This window comes from Lytechinus pictus, chromosome 1, assembly GCF_037042905.1.
Source record: "Lytechinus pictus isolate F3 Inbred chromosome 1, Lp3.0, whole genome shotgun sequence".
Taxonomy (NCBI): domain Eukaryota; kingdom Metazoa; phylum Echinodermata; class Echinoidea; order Temnopleuroida; family Toxopneustidae; genus Lytechinus; species Lytechinus pictus.
This window is the reverse complement of record NC_087245.1, coordinates 6,398,424-6,420,689: the sequence shown is the minus strand read 5'-3', so window position 1 is coordinate 6,420,689 and position 22,266 is coordinate 6,398,424. Positions and strand designations below refer to the sequence as shown.

The 22,266-nt window shown below is 40.3% G+C and overlaps 1 protein-coding gene across 1 annotated transcript in view; it reads right to left on the bottom strand.

Annotated features, from left to right (window-relative positions):
• Positions 1-22,266, bottom strand: part of LOC129254518 (mucin-2-like) — a gene marked incomplete at its 5' end in the record, with an annotated part of 44,070 nt that overhangs the window by 3,629 nt on the left and 18,175 nt on the right. The window contains 8 exons of the mRNA XM_064095102.1: positions 2,956-3,137; positions 3,800-11,233; positions 11,461-11,685; positions 14,431-14,716; positions 15,324-15,431; positions 16,011-16,198; positions 18,862-19,065; positions 22,007-22,053. Of these exons, the coding sequence (XP_063951172.1) occupies positions 2,956-3,137; positions 3,800-11,233; positions 11,461-11,685; positions 14,431-14,716; positions 15,324-15,431; positions 16,011-16,198; positions 18,862-19,065; positions 22,007-22,053 (8,674 nt within the window). The remainder of the gene's footprint in view (positions 1-2,955; positions 3,138-3,799; positions 11,234-11,460; positions 11,686-14,430; positions 14,717-15,323; positions 15,432-16,010; positions 16,199-18,861; positions 19,066-22,006; positions 22,054-22,266) is intronic.

The following is a 22,266-nucleotide window of genomic DNA, read 5'->3' as shown; positions in this document are numbered from 1 at the left end:
AGAGAAACTGTCCATTGAATAACACTTAAGGTGTCAAAAATGAATATTTCATATACATGTGTATAAGGAGTCAAATTGTGTTTTACATCATTCAAGGAAAATCAAGCTATGTTGACCTAAGCCACATCAATGTAACAGGATCAAGGAAAACATTTCATCATCATTTTTTTTGCCTGACAACTTCTATGATTTTGATTGGCTGAGAGGCACAACTGTCTGACTATTGCCACAGTAACTGTCAGATAAAACAGAATTTGTCAGAGTAAGGATCCCAGTGTTTTTTCTAAAAATCACTCCCTAGACCGATTGGAGCTATCGTACCATTGTTAGGGGTGCCATGAGCCTAATTACAACAGGAAGGCGAAAGATATTCGTTTGACCCAACCCATTCAAATTTTTTTAAATTTGATATTGCTAACTGACAAAAGTGTATGAATATGATTGGAAAATCTAACACTGATTCTAGAAATGGTAACTACTGAATTACCTTCGCCCAAATTGGGAAGATGTACATGTATCAATGACTTTGGAACTATTTTTTGACTGGCAGAAGAATCAGGGCTATTTTACTGTTTCAGGAGATGAATTTGATCCCATCATAGCTATCTTCATAAATGACGGTTTATTTTTAAAATGAGCTGTCTACGATACCCTTTTCTGGTCAGATATGTAATGTCAGATATATATCCTATCCAATGGTAGTAAACACTTGACCCTCTACTTTCACATTTATTTTTTATGATTTTTATAGAAGTGCCATTTTAACACACAAGTATATTGGGAATGTTTTATGCCCATGGCACCAAGGGTAGGAGTCAGTTTGTCGAGCCCTGTTGACACTTGCACGCATTATGGTTCCAACAAATAGACATTCTCACATAGTTTGCGCACGGGCATGCACTCATGTGTGCCAATATACAGGGATCATGCATGCTACCGGGACGGGCATGGCAGTGAGTGAATGTATGCAAAAATGTTCAAAATGTTGAAAATTTGGGCATGCATTATAAATTTGTGAACTATTCGTAAACAGTGCATAACTTATCAACATAGCTTTGCCAATACGTGCAATTATGTGGCGTCGAAATAGACATTTTCTGGCGCAAAATGAGTTCGGAAATGATAAGCGCAAAGGTTACATATCCAAACCAAATGATCAATGTAGGGCACACATGAGTCATTCATACTGGTGTAATGCATTCTGGATAGGCATAAGTCAACATCACATGACTTTATTGATTAGAATAAATCATGAAAAATAGACAAAATATTTGCATATCAAAATATAAATGATAGAAATAATGCTATGCTCATACTCATAATTAGGGCCTTTGGAGATGCTAGACTGCATTTTTTTGTTTGATTTTAATTATTATTATCCACATTGCATTTCCGGTTTTTCTTGCAGCGAATTGACTGAAATTATGGTTAGTCTTATTGCAGGCCATTTAAATTTTGTTTGAGCTGGACAAGTACCAGATTAACACGTCTGATTTTGTTGTACTATTCATTGTGATTAATATCAGTGAATTAAAGGGAAATCTATCGAGGGGTTGATATTTTATGATTTTTTTAATGAGATATGATTTATCACGTAAGTAAATGGCAGATTGAATTACTCATGTGAGCCCTGCAAGTGATCCTGATCAATGATCATAGAGGGCGTCAACACTTTGCATTGTTGCTGCCCTCAGCGTTCGTTGGTCTGACTTTATTCTGAAATAATAAGAAGCTAACAACATATAATTGCAATGAAATATGGAAGAAAAATAAACAAGACAACTGAAATAAATGATCATGATGTGGCTATGACAGAAAGGTCCAGATACTCCTCATCATCCTCAACTTCATCATTGATTTTGAAATTGATGTTAGGATGGATGAAATAAAATAGTTCATATGCAGGACATATTGTTTGATAAAAAGGGCTTCTTAGAATTTGTGAGGACCCTGATTGGACCCTTTACAATAATTCATTTCCTACTGAACAGGAATTAAAATTTCAAATCAAAGTCATGACATGACATAAAGACCATAACGGAATATCGAAATTTGTGCCATACGTCATATAATAGGATGCAAGATTGTTCACTGAATGTATGTCAGGACAATGCTTGAATGTTACGTGAATTATGCAAGGCAATGCGGAAACATGTCGCAACTATGTCGTGAATGTGTCAGGACATATTTGTGCACTGATACAGGTAAGTCATACCAAGTTGTCCCACACTGGCATGCATTAATGCGGGGTAATACGGGCACCATACACAATGCCTGCAAGTGTGAACTAGGCATTCGAGTTTGACTGCAAATTTCTAATATAAAAGCAGCTTTGTACAGCACTGTTATGACCGCTTTCTTACACGGGGAGGGGGAAGGGAGTCATCGTGAGTATTTGATACCATCGACTCTATCACTTGCATACCGCTCCTTGAATGGCAGAAAGATAAATGTTGACATAACAAATACCATTTCATATTATAATCTTTTTTAATTTTTCAGTATTAAGTTTGTTTTATCTCAATTCATGATAATGGACTTTGCCTTAATTAAGAAATAAAGTCCATCCAAGCTGTAAGTTGATTTGCAATAATTAAGGAAAACGAAACAAGGATATGGTAATTTGGGATGCAACAAAGTTTTTAACATTTGATGCTCCATTGACAAATTAAGAAACACCTCTTAATGAATCTTAACTGCCATTGATCATGAAATGAGTGTATTTTCAAAGTGTTAAAAAAAGTCATTTGACTTCCAATGCTTGTATGTTCAATCTCTAATTTGGCCATCATGCACTCCAAGTCCTGTAGGAGTTAAATGATTTAAATGTAGAGTAGCTCTCCCCATGCAAAATATTAGATATAAACAGATAAACCATGGACAACTGTGCTTCAAAAATCATGTATTAACAAGTACAATTTGAGTTAAGAATTAGAATTGTGGTTAAAATCATACCTCCATGGAGTAACTAGAGTCACATGTTCCAGCACACTCTTCCAAATAAATTGGTTGTATAGGTACACAACCATTGTAGGAGACATTCGCTGGAGAACTCATTACACGTGGGACGCATTCAGTGGGTGGTAGAGTGGTAACCAATGAAGTTGTAGCGACAGTCGTGAATGTTGTAACATTTTCTGGTTTCAGGGTGTGTGGAAGAAACGCAATGTGTTATTGTTAGTAAGGTTTTGTAATAATTTGTTCATTTAGACAAAAACTGCTAAAACCATACACAAGGAATTTCCCCTTTAAAGACCTATATAACTTTACAATGTTGCATAGTGCAAGGAAGCTAGAGTATATTGAAAAAATATACTTTCATTCAATGCAGGGGTGTATAATGAGTAGAAAACACTAAGGGACACAGTCTATGAAAAAGTTGCATGCAAGCAAGCAGGCCAACAAGTCTCCCCTCCCCCCAAAAAAGAAAGAAATGAATAAGGGTAGGGACACAATAAAGTTTGAAGTCATGCATTATGGTTGGTTTACATACTGACAGAAGTATCTGCTAATTATTTTCGTAAATGTATATAAAATGTTTGTTTTCAGGTGTGAATAAAAAAAATTGGCTCACACTTCACTATTTGATTAGTGCGATGTGTATTTTCTTGATGAATTCCTAGAAATATCCTTTTGCATATCACTATATCACGACTTCGCCACCGTATTAAGTGTTTAGTAAGATAAGCTTTAATTTCATGACTACAAGAAGAAAGTAAAATGCCCAGTTTTTGTGTCTTATCTCCAAAATTTTAGCTCATGATTTGCACTTGCATAATTCATACATGCATATTCAAACCTGTTGTTGCTGCAGATGGTTGAGTCACTTGAATGGTAGTTTCAAGTGATCTTGTTGTTGTTTCAGGTAGATGAGTGGTAGTTCCTGGTGGTCCTGTGGTTGTTTCCGGGGGTTTAGTGGTAGTTCTTGGGGGAATTGTTGTTGTTTCAGGAGGTTGAGTTGGAGTTCCTGGTGGTCCTGTTGTTGTTTCACGTGGTTGAGTGGTAGTTCCTGGTGGTCTTGTTGTTGTTTCAGGTGGTTGAGTGGTAGTTCCTGGAGGTCCTGTTGTTGTTTCCGGAGGTTTGGTGGTAGTTCCTGGGGGCAATGTTGTTGTTTTAGGTGGTTGAGTGGTAGTTCCTGGTGGTCTTGTTGTTGTTTCCAATGGTTGAGTGGTAGTTCCTGGAGGTCCTGTGGTTGTTTCAGGTGGTTGAGTGGTACTTCTTTGTGGTCCTGTGGTTGTTTCAGGTGGTTGAGTGGTAGTTCTTTGTGGTCCTGTGGTTGTTCCCGGAAGTTTGGTGGTTGTTGATGGGGGCGATGCTGTTGTTTCAAGTGGTTGAGTGGTAGTTCCTGGAGGTCCTGTTGTTGTTTCAGGGAGTTGAGTTGTAGTTCCTGGAGTCTGTGCTGTTGTTTCAGGTGGTTGCGTGGTAGTTCCTGGTGGCCCTGTGGTTGTTCCCGGAAGTTTGGTGGTTGTTCCTGGGGGCACTGTTGTTGTTTCAGGTGGTTGAGATGTAGTTCCTGGTGGTCCTGTTGTTGTCTCATATGGTTGAGTGGTAGTTCTTGGTGATCCTGTGGTTGTTTCAGGTGGTTGAGTGGTAGTTCTTGGTGGTCCTGTGGTTGTTCCCGGAAGTTTGGTGGTTGTTGCTGGGGGCGATGTTGTTGTTTCAGGTGGTTGCGTGGTAGTTCCAGGAGGTCCGGTTGTTGTTTCCGGAGGTTTGGTAGTAGTTCCTGGGGGCAATGTTGTTGTTTCAGGGGGTTGAATAGTAGTTCCCGGAGGTCCTGCTGTTGTTTCCGGAAGTTTGGTGGTAGTTCCTGGGGGCAATGTTGTTGTTTCAGGTGGTTGAGTGGTAGTTCCTGGAGGTCCTGTTGATGTTTCCGGAGGTTTGGTGGTAGTTCCTGGGGGCAATGTTGTTGTTTCAGGGGGTTGAATGGTAGTTCCCGGAGGTCTTGTTGTTGTTTCCGGAGTTTTGGTGGTAGTTCCTGGGGGCAGTGTTGTTTCAGGGGGAACAGTGGTAGTACTTAGCAGACCTGTTGTTGTCTCAGGTGGTTGAGTGGTTGTTCCTGGAGGTCCTGTTGTTGTTTCCGGAGGTTTGGTGGTAGTTCCTGGGGGCAATGTTGTTGTTTTAGGTGGTTGAGTGGTAGTTCCTGGGGGTCTTGTTGTTGTTTCCACTGGTTGAGTGGTAGTTCCTGGAGGTCCTGTTGTCTCAGGTGGTTGAGTGGTAGTTTGTAGTGGTCCTGTTGTTGTTTCAGGGAGTTTGGTAGTAGTTCCTGGTGGTCCTGTTGTTGTTTCAGGGAGTTGAGTTGTAGTTCCTGGAGTCTGTGCTGTTGTTTCAGGTGGTTGCGTGGTAGTTCCTGGTGGCCCTGTGGTTGTTCCCGGAAGTTTGGTGGTTGTTCCTGGGGGCACTGTTGTTGTTTCAGGTGGTTGAGATGTAGTTCCTGGTGGTCCTGTTGTTGTCTCATATGGTTGAGTGGTAGTTCTTGGTGATCCTGTGGTTGTTTCAGGTGGTTGAGTGGTAGTTCTTGGTGGTCCTGTGGTTGTTCCCGGAAGTTTGGTGGTTGTTGCTGGGGGCGATGTTGTTGTTTCAGGTGGTTGCGTGGTAGTTCCAGGAGGTCCGGTTGTTGTTTCCGGAGGTTTGGTAGTAGTTCCTGGGGGCAATGTTGTTGTTTCAGGGGGTTGAATAGTAGTTCCCGGAGGTCCTGCTGTTGTTTCCGGAAGTTTGGTGGTAGTTCCTGGGGGCAATGTTGTTGTTTCAGGTGGTTGAGTGGTAGTTCCTGGAGGTCCTGTTGATGTTTCCGGAGGTTTGGTGGTAGTTCCTGGGGGCAATGTTGTTGTTTCAGGGGGTTGAATGGTAGTTCCCGGAGGTCTTGTTGTTGTTTCCGGAGTTTTGGTGGTAGTTCCTGGGGGCAGTGTTGTTTCAGGGGGAACAGTGGTAGTACTTAGCAGACCTGTTGTTGTCTCAGGGGGTTGAGTTGTAGTTTCTGGTGGTCTTGTTGTTGTTTCAGGTGGTTGAGTGGTAGTTCTTGGTGGTCCTGTGGTTGTTTCCAGAGGTTTGGTGGTAGTTGCTAGGGGCCCTGTTGTTGTTTCATGGAATGGAGTTGTAGTTCCTGGAGGTCCTGTTGTTGTTTCAGGTGGTTGAGTTGTAGTTCCTGGAGGTCCTGTTGTTGTTTCCGGGGGTTTGGTGGTAGTTCTTAGGGGGACTGTTGTTGTTTCAGGTGGTTGAGTGGTAGTTCCTGGAGGTCCTGTTGTTGTTTTCGGGGGTTTGGTGGTAGTTCTTAGGGGGACTGTTGTTGTTTCAGAGGGAACAGTGGTAGTTCTCTGCAGACCTGTTGTTGTTTTGGGGGGTTGAGATGTAGTTCCTAGGGGCCCTGTTGTTTCAGGTGGTTGAGTGGTAGTTCCTGGTGGTCCTGTTGTTGTTTCAGGTGGTTGAGATGTAGTTCCTGGTGGTTCTGTTGTTGTTTCAGGTGGTTGAGTGGTAGTTCCTGGAGGTCCTGTTGTTGTTTCCCGAGGTTTGGTGGTAGTTCTTGGTGGTCCTGTTGTTGTTGTTACAGGGGGTTGAGTGGTAGTTCCTGGAGGTCCTGTGGTTGTTTCCAGAGGTTTGGTGGTAGTTTCTGGGGGCAATGTTGTTGTTTCAGGTGGTTGAGATGTAGTTCCTGGTGGTCCTGTTGTTGTTACAGGGGGTTGAGATGTAGTTCCTGGAGGTCCTGTTGTTGTTTTAGGTGGTTGAGTAGTAGTTCTTGGTGGTCCTGTGGTTGTTTCCATAGGTTTGGTGGTAGTTGCTGGGGGCCCTGTTGTTGTTTCATGGAATGGAGTTGTAGTTCCTGGAGGTCCTGTTGTTTCAGGTGGTTGAATGGTAGTTCCTGGGGGCAATGTTGTTTCAGGTGGTTGAGTGGAAGTTCTTGGTGGTCCTGTGGTTGTTTCCAGAGGTCTGGTGGTAGTTCCTGGGGGCCCTGTTGTTGTTTCATGGAATTGAGTTGTAGTTCCTGTTGTTGTTTCAGGTGGTTGAGTGGTAGTTCCTGGAGGTCCTGTTGTTGTTTCAGGTGGTTGAGATGTAGTTCCTGGAGGTCCTGTTGTTGTTTTAGGTGGTTGAGTAGTAGTTCTTGGTGGTCCTGTGGTTGTTTCCATAGGTTTGGTGGTAGTTGCTGGGGGCCCTGTTGTTGTTTCATGGAATGGAGTTGTAGTTCCTGGAGGTCCTGTTGTTTCAGGTGGTTGAGTGGTAGTTCCTGAAGGTCCTGTTGTTGTTTCCGGGGGTTTGGTGGTAGTTCTTAGGGGGACTGTTGTTGTTTCAGGTGGTTGAGTGGTAGTTCCAGGAGGCCCTGTTGTTGTTTCCGGGGATTTGGTGGTAGTTCTTAGGGGGACTGTTGTTGTTTCAGAGGGAATAGTGGTAGTTCTCTGCAGACCTGTTGTTGTTTCTGGGGGTTGAGATGTAGTTCCTGGGGGCCCTGTTGTTGTTTCTGGTGGTTGAGTGGTAGTTCCTGGTGGTCCTGTTGTTGTTTCAGGTGGTTGAGTGGTAGTTCCTGGAGGTCGTGTGGTTGTTTCCAGAGGTTTGGTGGTAGTTTCTGGGGGCAATGTTGTTGTTTCAGGTGGTTTAGATGTAGTTCCTGGTGGTCCTGTTGTTGTTTCAGGTGGTTGAGGGGTAGTTTTTGGTGGTCCTGTGGTTGTTTCCGGAGGTTTGGTGGTAGTTCCTGAGGGCAATGTAGTTGTTACAGGTGGTTGAATGGTAGTTCCCGGAGGTCCTGTTGTTGTTTCCAGAGGTGTAGTGGTAGTTTCTGGGGGCAATGTTGTTGTTTCAGGTGGTTTAGGTGTAGTTCCTGGCGGTCCTGTGGTTGTTTCCAGAGGTTTGGTGGTAGTTTCTGGGGGCAATTTTGTTGTTTTAGGTGGTTGAATGGTAGTTCCCGGAGGTCCTGTTGTTGTTTCCGGAAGTTTGGTGGTAGTTCCTGGGGGCAATGTTGTTGTTTCAGGTGGTTGAGTGGTAGTTTCTTTAGGTCCTGTTGTTGTTTCTGGAGGTTTGGTGGTAGTTCCTGGGGGCAATGTTGTTGTTTCTGGGGGTTGAATGGTAGTTCCCGGAGGTCCTGTTGTTGTTTCTGGAGGTTTGGTGGTAGTTCCTGGGGGCAATGTTGTTGTTTCAGGTGGTTGAGTGGTAGTTCTTGGTGGTCCTGTGGTTGTTTCATGGAATGGAGTTGTAGTTCCTGGAGGTCCTGTTGTTGTTTCAGGTGGTTGAGTGGTAGTTCCTGGAGGTCCTGTTGTTGTTTCAGGTGGTTGAGGGGTAGTTTTTGGTGGTCCTGTGGTTGTTTCCGGAGGTTTGGTGGTAGTTCCTGAGGGCAATGTAGTTGTTACAGGTGGTTGAATGGTAGTTCCCGGAGGTCCTGTTGTTGTTTCCAGAGGTGTAGTGGTAGTTTCTGGGGGCAATGTTGTTGTTTCAGGTGGTTTAGGTGTAGTTCCTGGCGGTCCTGTGGTTGTTTCCAGAGGTTTGGTGGTAGTTTCTGGGGGCAATTTTGTTGTTTTAGGTGGTTGAATGGTAGTTCCCGGAGGTCCTGTTGTTGTTTCCGGAAGTTTGGTGGTAGTTCCTGGGGGCAATGTTGTTGTTTCAGGTGGTTGAGTGGTAGTTTCTTTAGGTCCTGTTGTTGTTTCTGGAGGTTTGGTGGTAGTTCCTGGGGGCAATGTTGTTGTTTCTGGGGGTTGAATGGTAGTTCCCGGAGGTCCTGTTGTTGTTTCTGGAGGTTTGGTGGTAGTTCCTGGGGGCAATGTTGTTGTTTCAGGTGGTTGAGTGGTAGTTCTTGGTGGTCCTGTGGTTGTTTCATGGAATGGAGTTGTAGTTCCTGGAGGTCCTGTTGTTGTTTCAGGTGGTTGAGTGGTAGTTCCTGGAGGTCCTGTTGTTGTTTCCGGGGGTTTGGTGGTAGTTCCTTGGGACACTCTCGTTGTTTCAGGGGGTTGAGATGTAGTTCCTGTTGGTCCTGTTGTTGTTTTAGGTGGTTGAGTGGTAGTTCTTGGTGGTCCTGTGGTTGTTTCCAGAGGTTTGGTTGTAGTTCCTGGGGGCAATGTTGTTGTTTCAGGTGGTTGAGTGGTAGTTCCTGGAGGTGCTGTTGTTGTTTCCGGAGGTTTGGTGGTAGTTCCTGGGGGCAATGTTGTTGTTTCAGGTTGTTGAGATGTAGTTCCTGGTGGTCCTGTTGTTGTCTTTGGTGGTTGAGTGGTAGTTCCTGGAGGTCTTGTTGTTGTTTCCGGAGGTTTGGTGGTAGTTCCTGGGGGCAATGTTGTTGTTTCAGGTGGTTGAGTGGTAGTTCTTGGTGGACCTGTGGTTGTTTCCAGAGGTTTAGTGGTAGTTTCTGGGGGCAATGTTGTTTCAGGTGGTTGAGATGTAGTTCCTGGTGGTCCTGTTGTTGTTTCAGGTGGTTGAGTGGTAGTTCTTGGTGGTCCTGTGGTTGTTTCCAGAGGTTTGGTGGTAGTTGCTTGGGGCCCTGTTGTTGTTTCATGGAATGGAGTTGTAGTTCCTGGAGGTCCTGTTGTTGTTTCAAGTGGTTGAGTGGTAGTTCCTGGAGGTCCTGTTGTTGTTTCCGGGGGTTTGGTGGTAGTTCTTAGGGGGACTGTGGTTGTTACAGGGGGTTGAGTGGTAGTTCCTGGAGGTCCTGTGGTTGTTTCCAGAGGTTTGGTGGTAGTTTCTGGGGGCAATGTTGTTGTTTCAGGTGGTTGAGTGGTAGTTCCTGGAGGTCCTGTTGTTGTTTCCGGGGGTTTGGTGGTAGTTCTTAGGGGGACTGTGGTTGTTTCCAGAGGTTTGGTGGTAGTTTCTGGGGGCAATGTTGTTATTTCAGGTGGTTGAGATGTAGTTCCTGGTGGTCCTGTTGTTTCAGGTGGTTGAGTGGTAGTTCTTGGTGGTCCTGTTGTTGTTTCCGGAAGTTTGGTGGTAGTTCCTGGGGGTAATGTTGTTGTTTCAGGTGGTTGAGTGGTACTTCTTGGTGGTCCTGTGGTTGTTTCCAGAGGTTTGGTGGTAGTTCCTGGGGGAAACGTTGTTTCAGGTGGTTGAGATGTAGTTCCTAGTGGTCCTGTTGTTTCCGGTGGTTGAGTGGTAGTTCCCGGAGGTCCTGTAGTTGTTTCAGGTGGTTGAGTGGTACTTCTTGGTGGTCCTGTGGTCGTTTCCGGAGGTTTGGTGGTAGTTCCTGAGGGCAATGTAGTTGTTACAGGTGGTTGAATGGTAGTTCCTTGAGGTCCTGTTGTTGTTTCCGGAAGTTTGGTGGTAGTTCCTGGGGGCAATGTTGTTGTTTCAGGTGGTTGAGTGGTAGTTCTTGGAGGTCCTGTGGTTGTTTCCAGAGGTTTGGTGGTAGTTTCTGGGGGCAATGTTGTTGTTTCAGGTGGTTGAGTGGTACTTCTTGGTGGTCCTGTGGTTGTTTCCAGAGGTTTGGTGGTAGTTCCTGGGGGAAACGTTGTTTCAGGTGGTTGAGATGTAGTTCCTAGTGGTCCTGTTGTTTCCGGTGGTTGAGTGGTAGTTCCCGGAGGTCCTGTAGTTGTTTCAGATGCTTGAGTGGTACTTCTTGGTGGTCCTGTGGTTGTTTCCAGAGGTTTTGTGGTAGTTCCTGGGGGAAATGTTGTTTCAGGTGTTTGAGATGTAGTTCCTAGTGGTCCTGTTGTTGTTTCCATTGGTTGAGTGGTAGTTCCCGGAGGTCCTGTTGTTGTTTTAGGTGGTTGAGTGGTAGTTCTTGGCGGTCCTGTGGTTGTTTCCGGTGGTTGAATGGTAGTTCCCGGAGGTCCTGTTGTTGTTTTAGGTGGTTGAGTGGTAGTTCTTGGAGGTCCTGTTGTTGTTTCCGGAGGTTTGGTGGTAGTTCCTGGGGGAAATGTTGTTTCAGGTGTTTGAGATGTAGTTCCTAGTGGTCCTGTTGTTGTTTCCATTGGTTGAGTGGTAGTTCCCGGAGGTCCTGTTGTTGTTTTAGGTGGTTGAGTGGTAGTTCTTGGCGGTCCTGTGGTTGTTTCAGGTGGTTGAGTGGTAGTTCCTGGAGGTCCTGTTGTTGTTTCCGGGGGTTTGGTGGTAGTTCCTTGGGGCACTGTTGTTGTTTCAGGGGGAACAGTGGTAGTTCTCAGCAGACCTGTTGTTGTTTCAGGGAGTTGAGTTGTAGTTCCTGGTGGTCCTGTTGTTGTTTCAAGTGGTTGAGTGGTAGTTTCCGGGAGCGAAGTTGTTGTTTCAGGGGAAAGACTGGTAGTACCCGGCAGACCTGTTGTTGTTTCAGGGGGTTGAGTGGTAGTTCCCTGTGGTACTGTTGATTATTTAAGAGGTAGAGTGTAAGATTCTGGTGGGCCTGTCATTTTTTTAGCAGTCGTGTGCTTGTTTCTTTGTTTCCTGTTTTAGATTTTTTTCACGTTTTCCTAATTATTAGCAATTGATCGTTCAGTTTATATGTTCACTTCATTGCACATAATAATCAACGCAATCTTAGTCCTACAATCAAATGTTTTGTTTGAGTTGTGTTCAGGAGATACTTACTTGTAGTGTGAGGGGTAGTTGTGGTGTGGTCAATGCATGGAGTTGTGGCTACTGGGCAACTGTCAACACATTGGTCTCCATAGTAAAACTGTCCACTGGGACAACTGCATCCCTCGAAACATGTATGAGGGCAGTTCCCGTCTTCATCCCAATCGTTCTCATGGCCACAGGTGTAGCAAAGTTCAATGCAGGGATCGTATTCCCGGCATCCATCACACTGCATAGCTACAAAAAAGGAGAAATCATTTAAGGACGTTCCACAGTTATGTTTGTGCTCATCATGATCTGCGCATATTTCACACTCTGCGTGCTGACGTCACAATGGATGAACAAGTGATTAATCAGTTGTAGGTACATGTATAAGCTGTATTTTCTCATTAACTACACTCTAACTGCAGATCCGACATGATATTTTATGAAGCTCATAAACTAGAATTATTCCATTGACCATTTCTTTTTAATCCCTCTCCAATTTTGAAATACTTTACAGTTCTGCAAAGTATGACGAATATGACCCCGAGTTTGAATAAATGGTAGAGTGGTTTGGAATTTTTCCTCACATAGATACAAAGAGTTTGGCACGTTTTGGTGTTTTAAAAAGCACATTTGCTCTCATAAAAGTGCTGATAGTTTCAAAAAAAGTACATGAACCCCTATTTTTTTAATGTTTGCTCCTCTTAGGTATACCTTCCTCTACAACTCTGCAAAGTTTGGTGAAAATGACATGGGTTTTGAATAAAGTGCAGGATTTATTGTACTTTTCAAGTTTGTTATTGAAATTTCACATTTTTGAAATTGGGTTTTTGTTATCTTTCACACCATTTTAAGGAACTGACAGTGCTGTTGGACTTAAAAAAGCAAATAGCACTGATAGGTGTTCATACTCATTGTAGTGATCTTGTGAGGTCTAAAAATGCCAAATTCTATTGAACACGCAATTCTAAAGAACATCCATTTGGGTGAACTTTGAAGTTCTATAGCAAAAAATCAAGCACATAAACCACATTAATTTTTGCACATTTGAAATATTCAGGTGCTAAAGTATCTATGTGCAAAGTTTGGTGAAAATGACATAGATTTCACTTTAACTGTGGAACATCCTTAAAGGGGTACTTTAAATGATTTTGTTGAACAGATTAAAAAAATCAAACAAATAACTGAAAATTTTTATCACAAATCGGACAAGGTATAACAATGTAATGGCATTTTAAAGATTTTCATAATTCCATTAAAACAATTATATGCATGTCTTCATGAATATTCAATGAGCAAATTGATGTCCTATCCCCACTTGTTCTTTTGTATTTCATTATATGAAATTAGGTTTATTCAAATTCTTTAATCCAAAAACTAAAAAAATGGATTGACAACTGATTTAGTGCATTAGATATTCATTGGGCACTGCAATTTATTTCATTATAGGGAAGGCACATCATTCACACATGTATGCAAAAATAAGACAATTGTGATTTCATGTAATAACATAAGAGAAAGGAAAGTGGGGTGTGAAATCATCAGCCCACTGATGAATATTCATGACGAAGTGCATAAAACTATTTTCACAATACAGTGCATATCAAAAATAGTTTACACTTAGAAATTATCATATAACTTATATACTTGCGCAGAACTCGGAATTAGTTATATGAATAAAAGTAGACATTGATCATGAAGAACCTACTTTAATGGGAAGATTGATTTAAAGACAATTTTTAACTTTTTAAGTTATTTCCTTGCCCAAAACACTTCATAGAGCGCCATTGCGCCTCTCCCCTCCTCACACACCATCCATCGAAGCTATGATGATATCTGCTCAACACAGAGCTGTGATTCACATGAAATGGCTTAGGCTTGATTTTTCTTCTGTTAATCAATGTCAAGCTTGGCAGAAGTATGGAGAAACAACTATTAAATGAAATATGAAATTTAAACCCACTTTAAATGATAAAAACTTTGTGAAAAAATACTGAAGATGTGTGAAATAAACTTTTATTTCCATTTTAATTATGTCCTCAGATCCAGCTGGCATAAAAAATGGTAAAGGTTGGGCTAACCTAGGGTTAAAATGTTAATTTGGGTGGCAAAGATGTTACAAGTTATTAAATGTATCTGTTTTATTTCAATTGGCTAAAAATGCAAAAGAAATGTATGAGTAATGTACTGCAAGGTCAGTTTGTTTTCGCCTATTTTCTTTGACATGAAAATAAGCATTTCTGCAAGCTCACTTAAGGGTAACATTCTGTCAAAATGTTTACTTTCATGTGGTAGATGAGATCGAAACCCAAGATTATATGTGAAAAAATTTATCCCCATGTTGTATATTTTTCAGTTCCCAGAACTTTTTCTAAGTGTAAACTTTTTATTGATACCCACTGTCTATTACTGAAATCGAATTTTCAATAACTTCCCTATTTGTTAGCAGAGTTATCAGATTTTGATGAACTTTTCAGCATTTTGCTCTCTGAATTTTACTCTTTTATAAACATTTTCAGCCCATAGTACCCCTTCAAAACCCATGAGTTTATTTTCATAGTATTAAAATGGGGGGATAAGATCACATACAATCCACAAATTCATTTCCAATATTAAATGTGTTAAATGGCAATGGGGGTGCAATAATTAGAAAAGAAAAACATATCTTGTTTCGTTAGTTTGAAGGAAAGCAGACATATTTCTGACTAGAAAATAATTTTTTTTTAAATATAAAATCTGTCAAATGTCTTTTTGATTACTTTTTTTTTGGTGTTTCCAATGGTGATGCATAATTTTTATATGATTTAGGCATTGTTTCTGGAGTATGACATGAATTTCATAGACATAAAATAATCCTACAATTCTAGATGCAAAAGAGTAATACTATCTCTCCATATAGGTACAAACAATTGCAGACTAACAGATGATAGGTAATGATCCTCAAGTGAGGGCAGAAGTATATGTTGGTACATTTATTGGAAAGAAAGTGATACATACGACAGAGATCATTGGTCCTCCACCTGATTGGAACGCCATGAGCAGAGCATTCCTTGGCATAAGCTGAGATGGCAGAGCAGAGGCACTCACAGTCCCCTCCCGAATCACAAGCACATGAATCGTAGATGCATTTAAGAAAATATAGTCGGTAGTAGACCTGGCTAAAACATTGCTCAAAGACATCCGATTTGATCACGCTACATTGACGCATTGCCCAACCACGGCGATGAGGGTTTCTCCTACACGGCGAGATTGGGGAAGGTGGCTTAGGGCAGTAATCATCGACCTGTATTATGAATTTAATTTAACTGAATATGTCACCAAATCTCAAGCTCATTCAGGCATGATTCTAGACTTAAAGTTTTGGAGGGACTTCTGAGGGCTTCAGATATTGTCAACGAAATTATTGTGGGTAGCATGGTGTACAAGGGAGACTATACTGACCATTCAGATAGCACCCCTCCCACCTGGCCCTAAAAATGCATGTTTTGTTAGATTTAATAAAATACTTTCATACTTTGTATAAAACATTACCTTCTATCTGAATTTGTTAACATCAAATAATCTTAACCTTGACATGTTGCACTCATCATATTGCAATTATTTGGTATAAAACCTGTACACTTTCAAAGATATGTCCCAAAATATATTCATGCCAAAGAAATTCCTGATTTTGTTACTTGTAATGACTGTTCAGCTGAGAGATTATGGTCATCAAATGATTGGAGATATTTTGTAATGTCAATGTCGAGGTTTTATAAAATAGGAAATTGTACTTCTGAAAAAAAGTCAAAGGCGTATGATATTAATCAAATTCATCTTTCAGCAAATACAGCAAGATCAGTACTTGCATCACTTTATCACGGGTAGAGAATATTTGAAAGCTGATTTACCTTCCAACTGTCCCCAAAAGTCAGAGCGGAGGTTTCTGGCAAACCACCACCAGGAGACATAAAATCATCATCACTTAGATCATTGTAGTTACCACATAAACCTCCAACCTAAAATCCAAGACAATAGGGAGAAAAACACAATTATTTCACCATGCTTTTGTCTTCTTCTACTTACGTTTTTATTATTAAGGGAAGCCATGAATTTATATGGTTTTAATCATTAGTCCATCGAAAAGAGAATCATTGATACAATGTAGTTAGTGAATATTCATCACCGATTGTATTTCTGGTACACAAAATATTAATTGATCAGCCCAAATTTAAATGGATATTTCTGATCATGTTCTTTTGTTATCTCTTTCTCAAACTGTGTCAATTAGAGGAGCAATATAATTCATAGAACTTGTCTAATCAAAATATTCCATACTTTCTGTAATGTTTTCTATCTATCAAGAACGATGGTTAAAATGTTTACTACAAGTCCAGCATTATTCAGATGTCTTTTATTTCAACAAATCAAAAGCTCGAGGTGCAGGTATCTAGATTGGATAACAAGATTAGGATATGATTTCAAATATTGAATTTGCTATATCAAAAGTTAAAGGAATTTGCTCGAAAGTAATGTTAGGAGTAAATCATGGGGTAAAAAGCTGCACTGATACATGTACTAATAAAAGCATATGTTACCTTTGCTTTGTATTTAGGCGCTATTTTGACTTGGACCCACGTGCCACTGTCCCATATTATTTTGACACCAATTTTTGATGCAACATGTACATAGTCACCAGCTTGTGTAATCAAAAATGTCGAGTCAGAAGCTGGAACTTCCTTTCCTTTGACCAGATGAAGTTTCTCTTTAGAGTTATCTGCATTTTCTGATTTAAAAAAAAATGCATGGAAAATATGTAATGAAAACATGTATGTTAGGTCTTCCAATATTCACCAGATTAAAATTTATCTTTGTTAAGCACAACTGATGAGTAAAAGGAGCTACTAAAAAACTGTTTACTCATTTTAGGTAAAGACCTGTGCAACATAAACAAAAAAAAACCCATATATGCCCCTCCTCAGGTGGTAAATGGTGTGAACATTAACAATGTGTTTAAAACAAACTTACCCAAGACATGATTTATAAAGAATGACTATGTTAACTTTGCTGTTAGAGTAAATTATGAAATCATGATGAATCAAAGATCTGTAAAATCAAAGTTCATATGTTATTAAAGGCATTGCAGCCAATCAAAATAAAGCCTTTCATGATATTTACATGTACCTTTGTATTTTTTTCCTATAATACACTTTGTAGAGGATATACAATGTCATGTACACACACCCCCACATACACTCCTAACTTTATTCTTTTTGTTAATATTTTGATTCGATTGTGGGTGCATCGTGGTCTAGTGGTTCTGAGTCTGGTCTTCAAATAGAGTTAGTGGGTTCGAATCCTAGCCATGGTGTGTTTCATTCAGCAAGAATTTTATCCAGACTGTGCTGGACCCATGGTGAGATGAATTGGCACCTGGCAGGATTCATTCCTTCAATGCCCAAGCGCTGATGAAAAAAATGGTAGCTAGGCGCCTGGCAGGATTCATTCCTTCAATGCCCAAGCGCTGATGAAAAAAATGGTAGCTAGGCACCTGGCAGGATTCATTCCTTCAATGCCCAAGCGCTGATGAAAAAAATGGTAGCTAGGCACCTGGCAGGATTCATTCCTTCAATGCCCAAGCGCTGATGAAAAAATGGTAGCTAGGCACCTGGCAGAATTCATTCCTTCAATGCCAAAGCGCTGATGAAAAAATGGTAGCACGGCACCTGGCAGAATTCATTCCTTCAATGACCAAGCGCTGATGAAAAAATGGTAGCTAGGCGCCTGGCAGGATTCATTCCTTCAATGCCCAAGCGCTGATGAAAAAATGGTAGCTAGGCACCTGGCAGGATTCATTCCTTCAATGCCCAAGCGCTGATGAAAAAATGGTAGGATTCATTCCTTCAATGCCCAAGTGCTGATGAAAAAATGGTAGCTTGGCACCTGGCAGGATTCATTCCTTCAATGCCCAAGCGCTGATGAAAAAAATGGTAGCTTGGCACCTGGCAGGATTCATTCCTTCAATGCCCAAGCGCTGATGAAAAAATGGTAGCTAGGCACCTGGCAGAATTCATTCCTTCAATGCCAAAGCGCTGATGAAAAAATGGTAGCTAGGCACCTGGCAGGATTCATTCCTTCAATGCCCAAGCACTGATGAAAACAAGTGGAATGCCTCTGGCCGTCTCACCTGCATCACGCGATTCAATATAGCAGCAGTGCTGATTTTGAAAACTACTATAACTCGCACAAGATGTTCAGTGATACTTGGTTACTCGTATTTCCACGTTTTATGAATTAGACCAATACACTTATAGAGATATGATGGCAATTCAACAAATACCCCCAACGTGGCCAAAGTTCTTTGACCTTACATGACCTTTGACCTTGATCATGTGACCTGAAACTCGCACAAGATGTTCAGTGATACTTGATTACTCTTATGTCCAAGTTTTATGAACTAGACCAACACACTTTCAAATTTATGGCTGTAATTCAACAAATACCCCAATTTGGCCAAAGTTCATTGACCCTAAATGACCTTTGACCTTGATCATGTGACCTGAAACTTGCACAGGATGTTCAGTAATACTTGATTACTATTATGTCCAAGTTTCATGAATCAGATCCATAAACTTTCAAAGTTATGATGGTAATTCAACAGATACCCCCAATTCGGCCAAAGTTCATTGACCCTAAATGACCTTTGACCTTGGTCATGTGACGTGAAACTCATGCAGGATGTTCAGTGATACTTGATTAACCTTATGTATAAGTTTCATGAACTAGGTCCATATATTTTCTAATTTATGATGACATTTCAAAAACTTAACCTTAGGTTAAGATTTTGATGTTGATTCCCCCAACATGGTCTAAGTTCATTGACCCTAAATGACCTTTGACCTTGGTCATGTGACATGAAACTCAGGCAGGATGTTTAGTAATACTTGATTAACCTTATGGCCAAGTTTCATGAACTAGGTCCATATACTTTCTAAGTTAAGCTGTCATTTCAAAAACTTAACCTCAGGTTAAGATTTGGTGTTGACGCCGCCGTCGCCGCCGCCGCCGCCGTCGCCGTCGGAAAAGCGGCGCCTATAGTCTCACTCTGCTATGCAGGTGAGACAAAAATGGTAGCTTGAGCTAAAGCCAGGGTAATAATTGTTGTCCTTTGTATCCTCAAGCAAAAACACTTCATACATCCAGCTAATATTATCATCACCATCATCATTATTAATTAATTGTTGTTATTATTATTATTATTATCAGTAGCAGCAGTAGTAGTAGTATTCCTTCATGTTATGATATCATCATTCCAGATTATTTAATCATTATAAATTTTGACAGGTTTATCTATTATTTTCCTTTAAATTTTGATCTAAGACCTGATTATTTGTGTCAACTGAGCATAAACTGGGTAAAGTTATTAAGACATCAGAGGATCAGACTCACTAATGGTGAAAGTTATAGACTTTGTACAGGTTATTCCAGTCGTTCCACACGGCACGTTAGAAGTTATGATGCTGAAAGAGGGGCTGTCATATTCCGGGTCTAAATTATTGGTCATAACCAATATGTATTCACAATCCCCCTCGAAGTCGTAGTGTTTCCCATCAAACGTTAAAAGGTGAGGATCTCCCCATGAAGTACAGACACCTAGAAAGAATATTTAGAAAAGAATAGTAAGAGTGGCTTAACGTGGTCAGATGTTATGAAAGAAACATGTCATACAGAGGCTGACATTAAGTATTTCATCATTTCTCTTGAACATGAATAAAGGTATTCTCTGAATCTTGCGAAAGTAACATGATTTAGGTGACATAACAGTATATAGTAGCTCAAGCCTGTAGACTTTCACACACTTTGATATAAAAATATTCTATATCAAATATAATAACAATTTCATTTCAGTCATATATGACAAGATTTATTGGCAATAGTTCTGAGTAATAAGTTTAGCTATATCATATAAAACGGAAGTTTCATATCATATTTCCCTGCACAATCATTTAATTATGTAATACATGTGACTGTTGTAGAATTACAATGAGCGCTCTTGGAAACCTCAAACCAATCCCATATTAAGTATATATATATATATATTGTTGCATAAAGGGTCGTTAAACAATGTCGCCTGGGCTTAACCGGCCACATAGACAATTAATAGCCCTGCACTCACCTCCGTGCATGAGTGAACATTACGCACGGCGCGCCCGCAATACCCCCAAATATGTACCCCGATGACCAATTATGAGTCAGTCAGTGTCAAGGTTAATCAGTGAGAGTTCTGTGTCTGGAGAGTTAAGGTCTAGTCAAGTACGTGTTCAGCAGCAACAGTCAGGACCTCCAGACCGTGCTGGACACCATGTACTACCGAGGGATATTAGACACCTTGGAGGGGCATTAATTCAGTAAGTGCCTCTCAATCTCACCTCATTTATTCAATAATATATACATATACACAACAAAAAAAGTAAGTCCCCCCTAAATCAAATTGCTGTAACTTTTGAACGGAATTATTTTGAGATATGATATTCCGTAGGTGGTTTTCTACACTCATTAAGCAACTCCTGGGGAAAAATAAGATTGATCGGTTGAGTCATGCATGAGTAATTAAAGATTGAATTAAAAATGACCATTTTTGAAAGTCACAAGAGTCGTTTTTCAGATTGTGCAAATACAAAGTTGGGCAAATGTTGTCTTTAGGTGAATTTTATGGTGTTATGCTGTTTTACTATCCATCATTTAGCCGCTCCACACACAATTTTGATATCATATCTTCATGGTTGAGTGAGCACAATGTATTGCGGGGGCGGGGGGGGGGGGGGGGGCTGGGCGGGGAGCTTCAGTCCCCCCCACCTTTTTCCAAAAGCATGTACAAAAATGTAAAAATGACCATACGATTGTGATTTTTTGCATGGTCAGCCCCCCCCCCCCCACTTTGAAAATCCTTCCCCGGCCCCTGTATTGTGACGTATCATCATAGGGGTTTATGGTAGTATCCTCTACAACTTGTTAGATCATGTTAAAATTTGAAAATGTTGGTGGCTCCCCATTTTAAAATTCTGGACCCACCACTGATTTGTCCATGAATTAAACTGATCATGAGAAATTGTTAGGAAAAGAATACATTTATGCAGTATAAAGAGTATTCATTCCTAAGTTTTCGAATGTGCTCGCTCAACCATGAAAATGATTAAAGTTCGGAAAGTGTGTGGTGATAGAAATGATGGATGATAAAAACAATAGAATTAAAATCTTATTGGAAACCGAATTTGCCCCCAATATTCACTTTATTACCCTTTAAAATGAGTCTGTGACATTGAAAATACAAATTTTCCCACTTTGATGCGTGCTCACTCATCCATGAATAAACAAATCGATTTCATTTTTGCACAGAATTCTGCCCATAGGTTGATAAACATTACTGTCAAATGTCATTGCTAAAGACAGCCGTGAAAAAAAGTTCCACCATATTGAATAAGGGGTTACTTATTCTTAAACATGTGCACCCATAATGTACACAAGTCTATGAGAGACGAAGTCAACATTTTAACAAATATGAAATGAGGGTTTGTTTCATGGACGGTTTTTGTTACTTCTGCCAATAGTTATTTCATGAAATTTCGTACATGGCTTCAGAGTAACACTATCCAAAAGGCGCGCACACCAAAATAACCATTCGATACGACACAGAGTGCGGCCAAGGCCTTGAACTTTCTTCTCATTTGCATAATTTTCGAATATTGTGTGCTCACTGATGCATTAAACATCGGGATTTTCATAAAAATCAAATCAAATGAACTATGCAAGGAAGTTTGTGACAGATATCCATAGTAACAAATTGCATTTTTTCCAATAACATAAAAAAGAGCTAATCGCATTCCACATGTTCATTCAAGCGTGGATATTTGATTAAACGCCTTTGAATCATTGAAGCATGTTAATTGGTCATGAACATAACGAAAAAGTTAAGAAAATATCATTTTCAGTTCCCAAAATGAACCAATACTTGCCTATGATATTTGAAAATCGTATTTTTTGTTTTCAATAAATGTTCATTGAACCGTGAAACGATGAATATTGTTGAAGAAACTCTTCCAAAAATAACTGTCATCATATTCTATCATTTTTATTGATATAAATGTGTAAAAAATCCAATTATAGCAAATTTGGACTTGTGTTTATTCAACCGTGAAATTAAGCAAAAAAAGTTGTATCGTCTTTTAGAGAGTACCTTTTAAAAGCCTTCTGACTATTTTTTATCATGAGAATGTGGAATTAGTTCCAATAAAATAGAATCAAAGTCATGATATTTGGCTTGTGACTTTTGAAAAGTGACATTTTTGCCTTCTGACGGTGCTCACTGAAGCATGAAGTGAAATACGTCCATAACGTTTACTCAGAGGGTAGCTTATAAAATTACCTACACGCTCATGTAAAAATATATTAAAAACTCGCATTGGTTCGGAAATTATTGATGTTTGTTTAAGGGGGGACTTACTTTTTTTGTTGTGTATATATATATATATATATATATATATATATACATGTATATATATATATATAAACACATGCACCCACACACTTAACTTACCATAGCAAGAAAATTCTTCACACTCCCATTTGTTATTGACACAAATGCTGTTAGACCAAGACAAAAGGGTAAACCAATTTAAAATATAGCATAAAATTCTATAAAATCAATACTCAAATATGTATGTTGATAATATTTTATATACATACATACATACATAAGGAAGAGGGCCCTTTGCACATCGTGTCTATGTAGACGTAAAAGAATTCAGGCATGGACACTAGACGTAGCTTTCAATTGTATGTCTATAGGCCTAATGG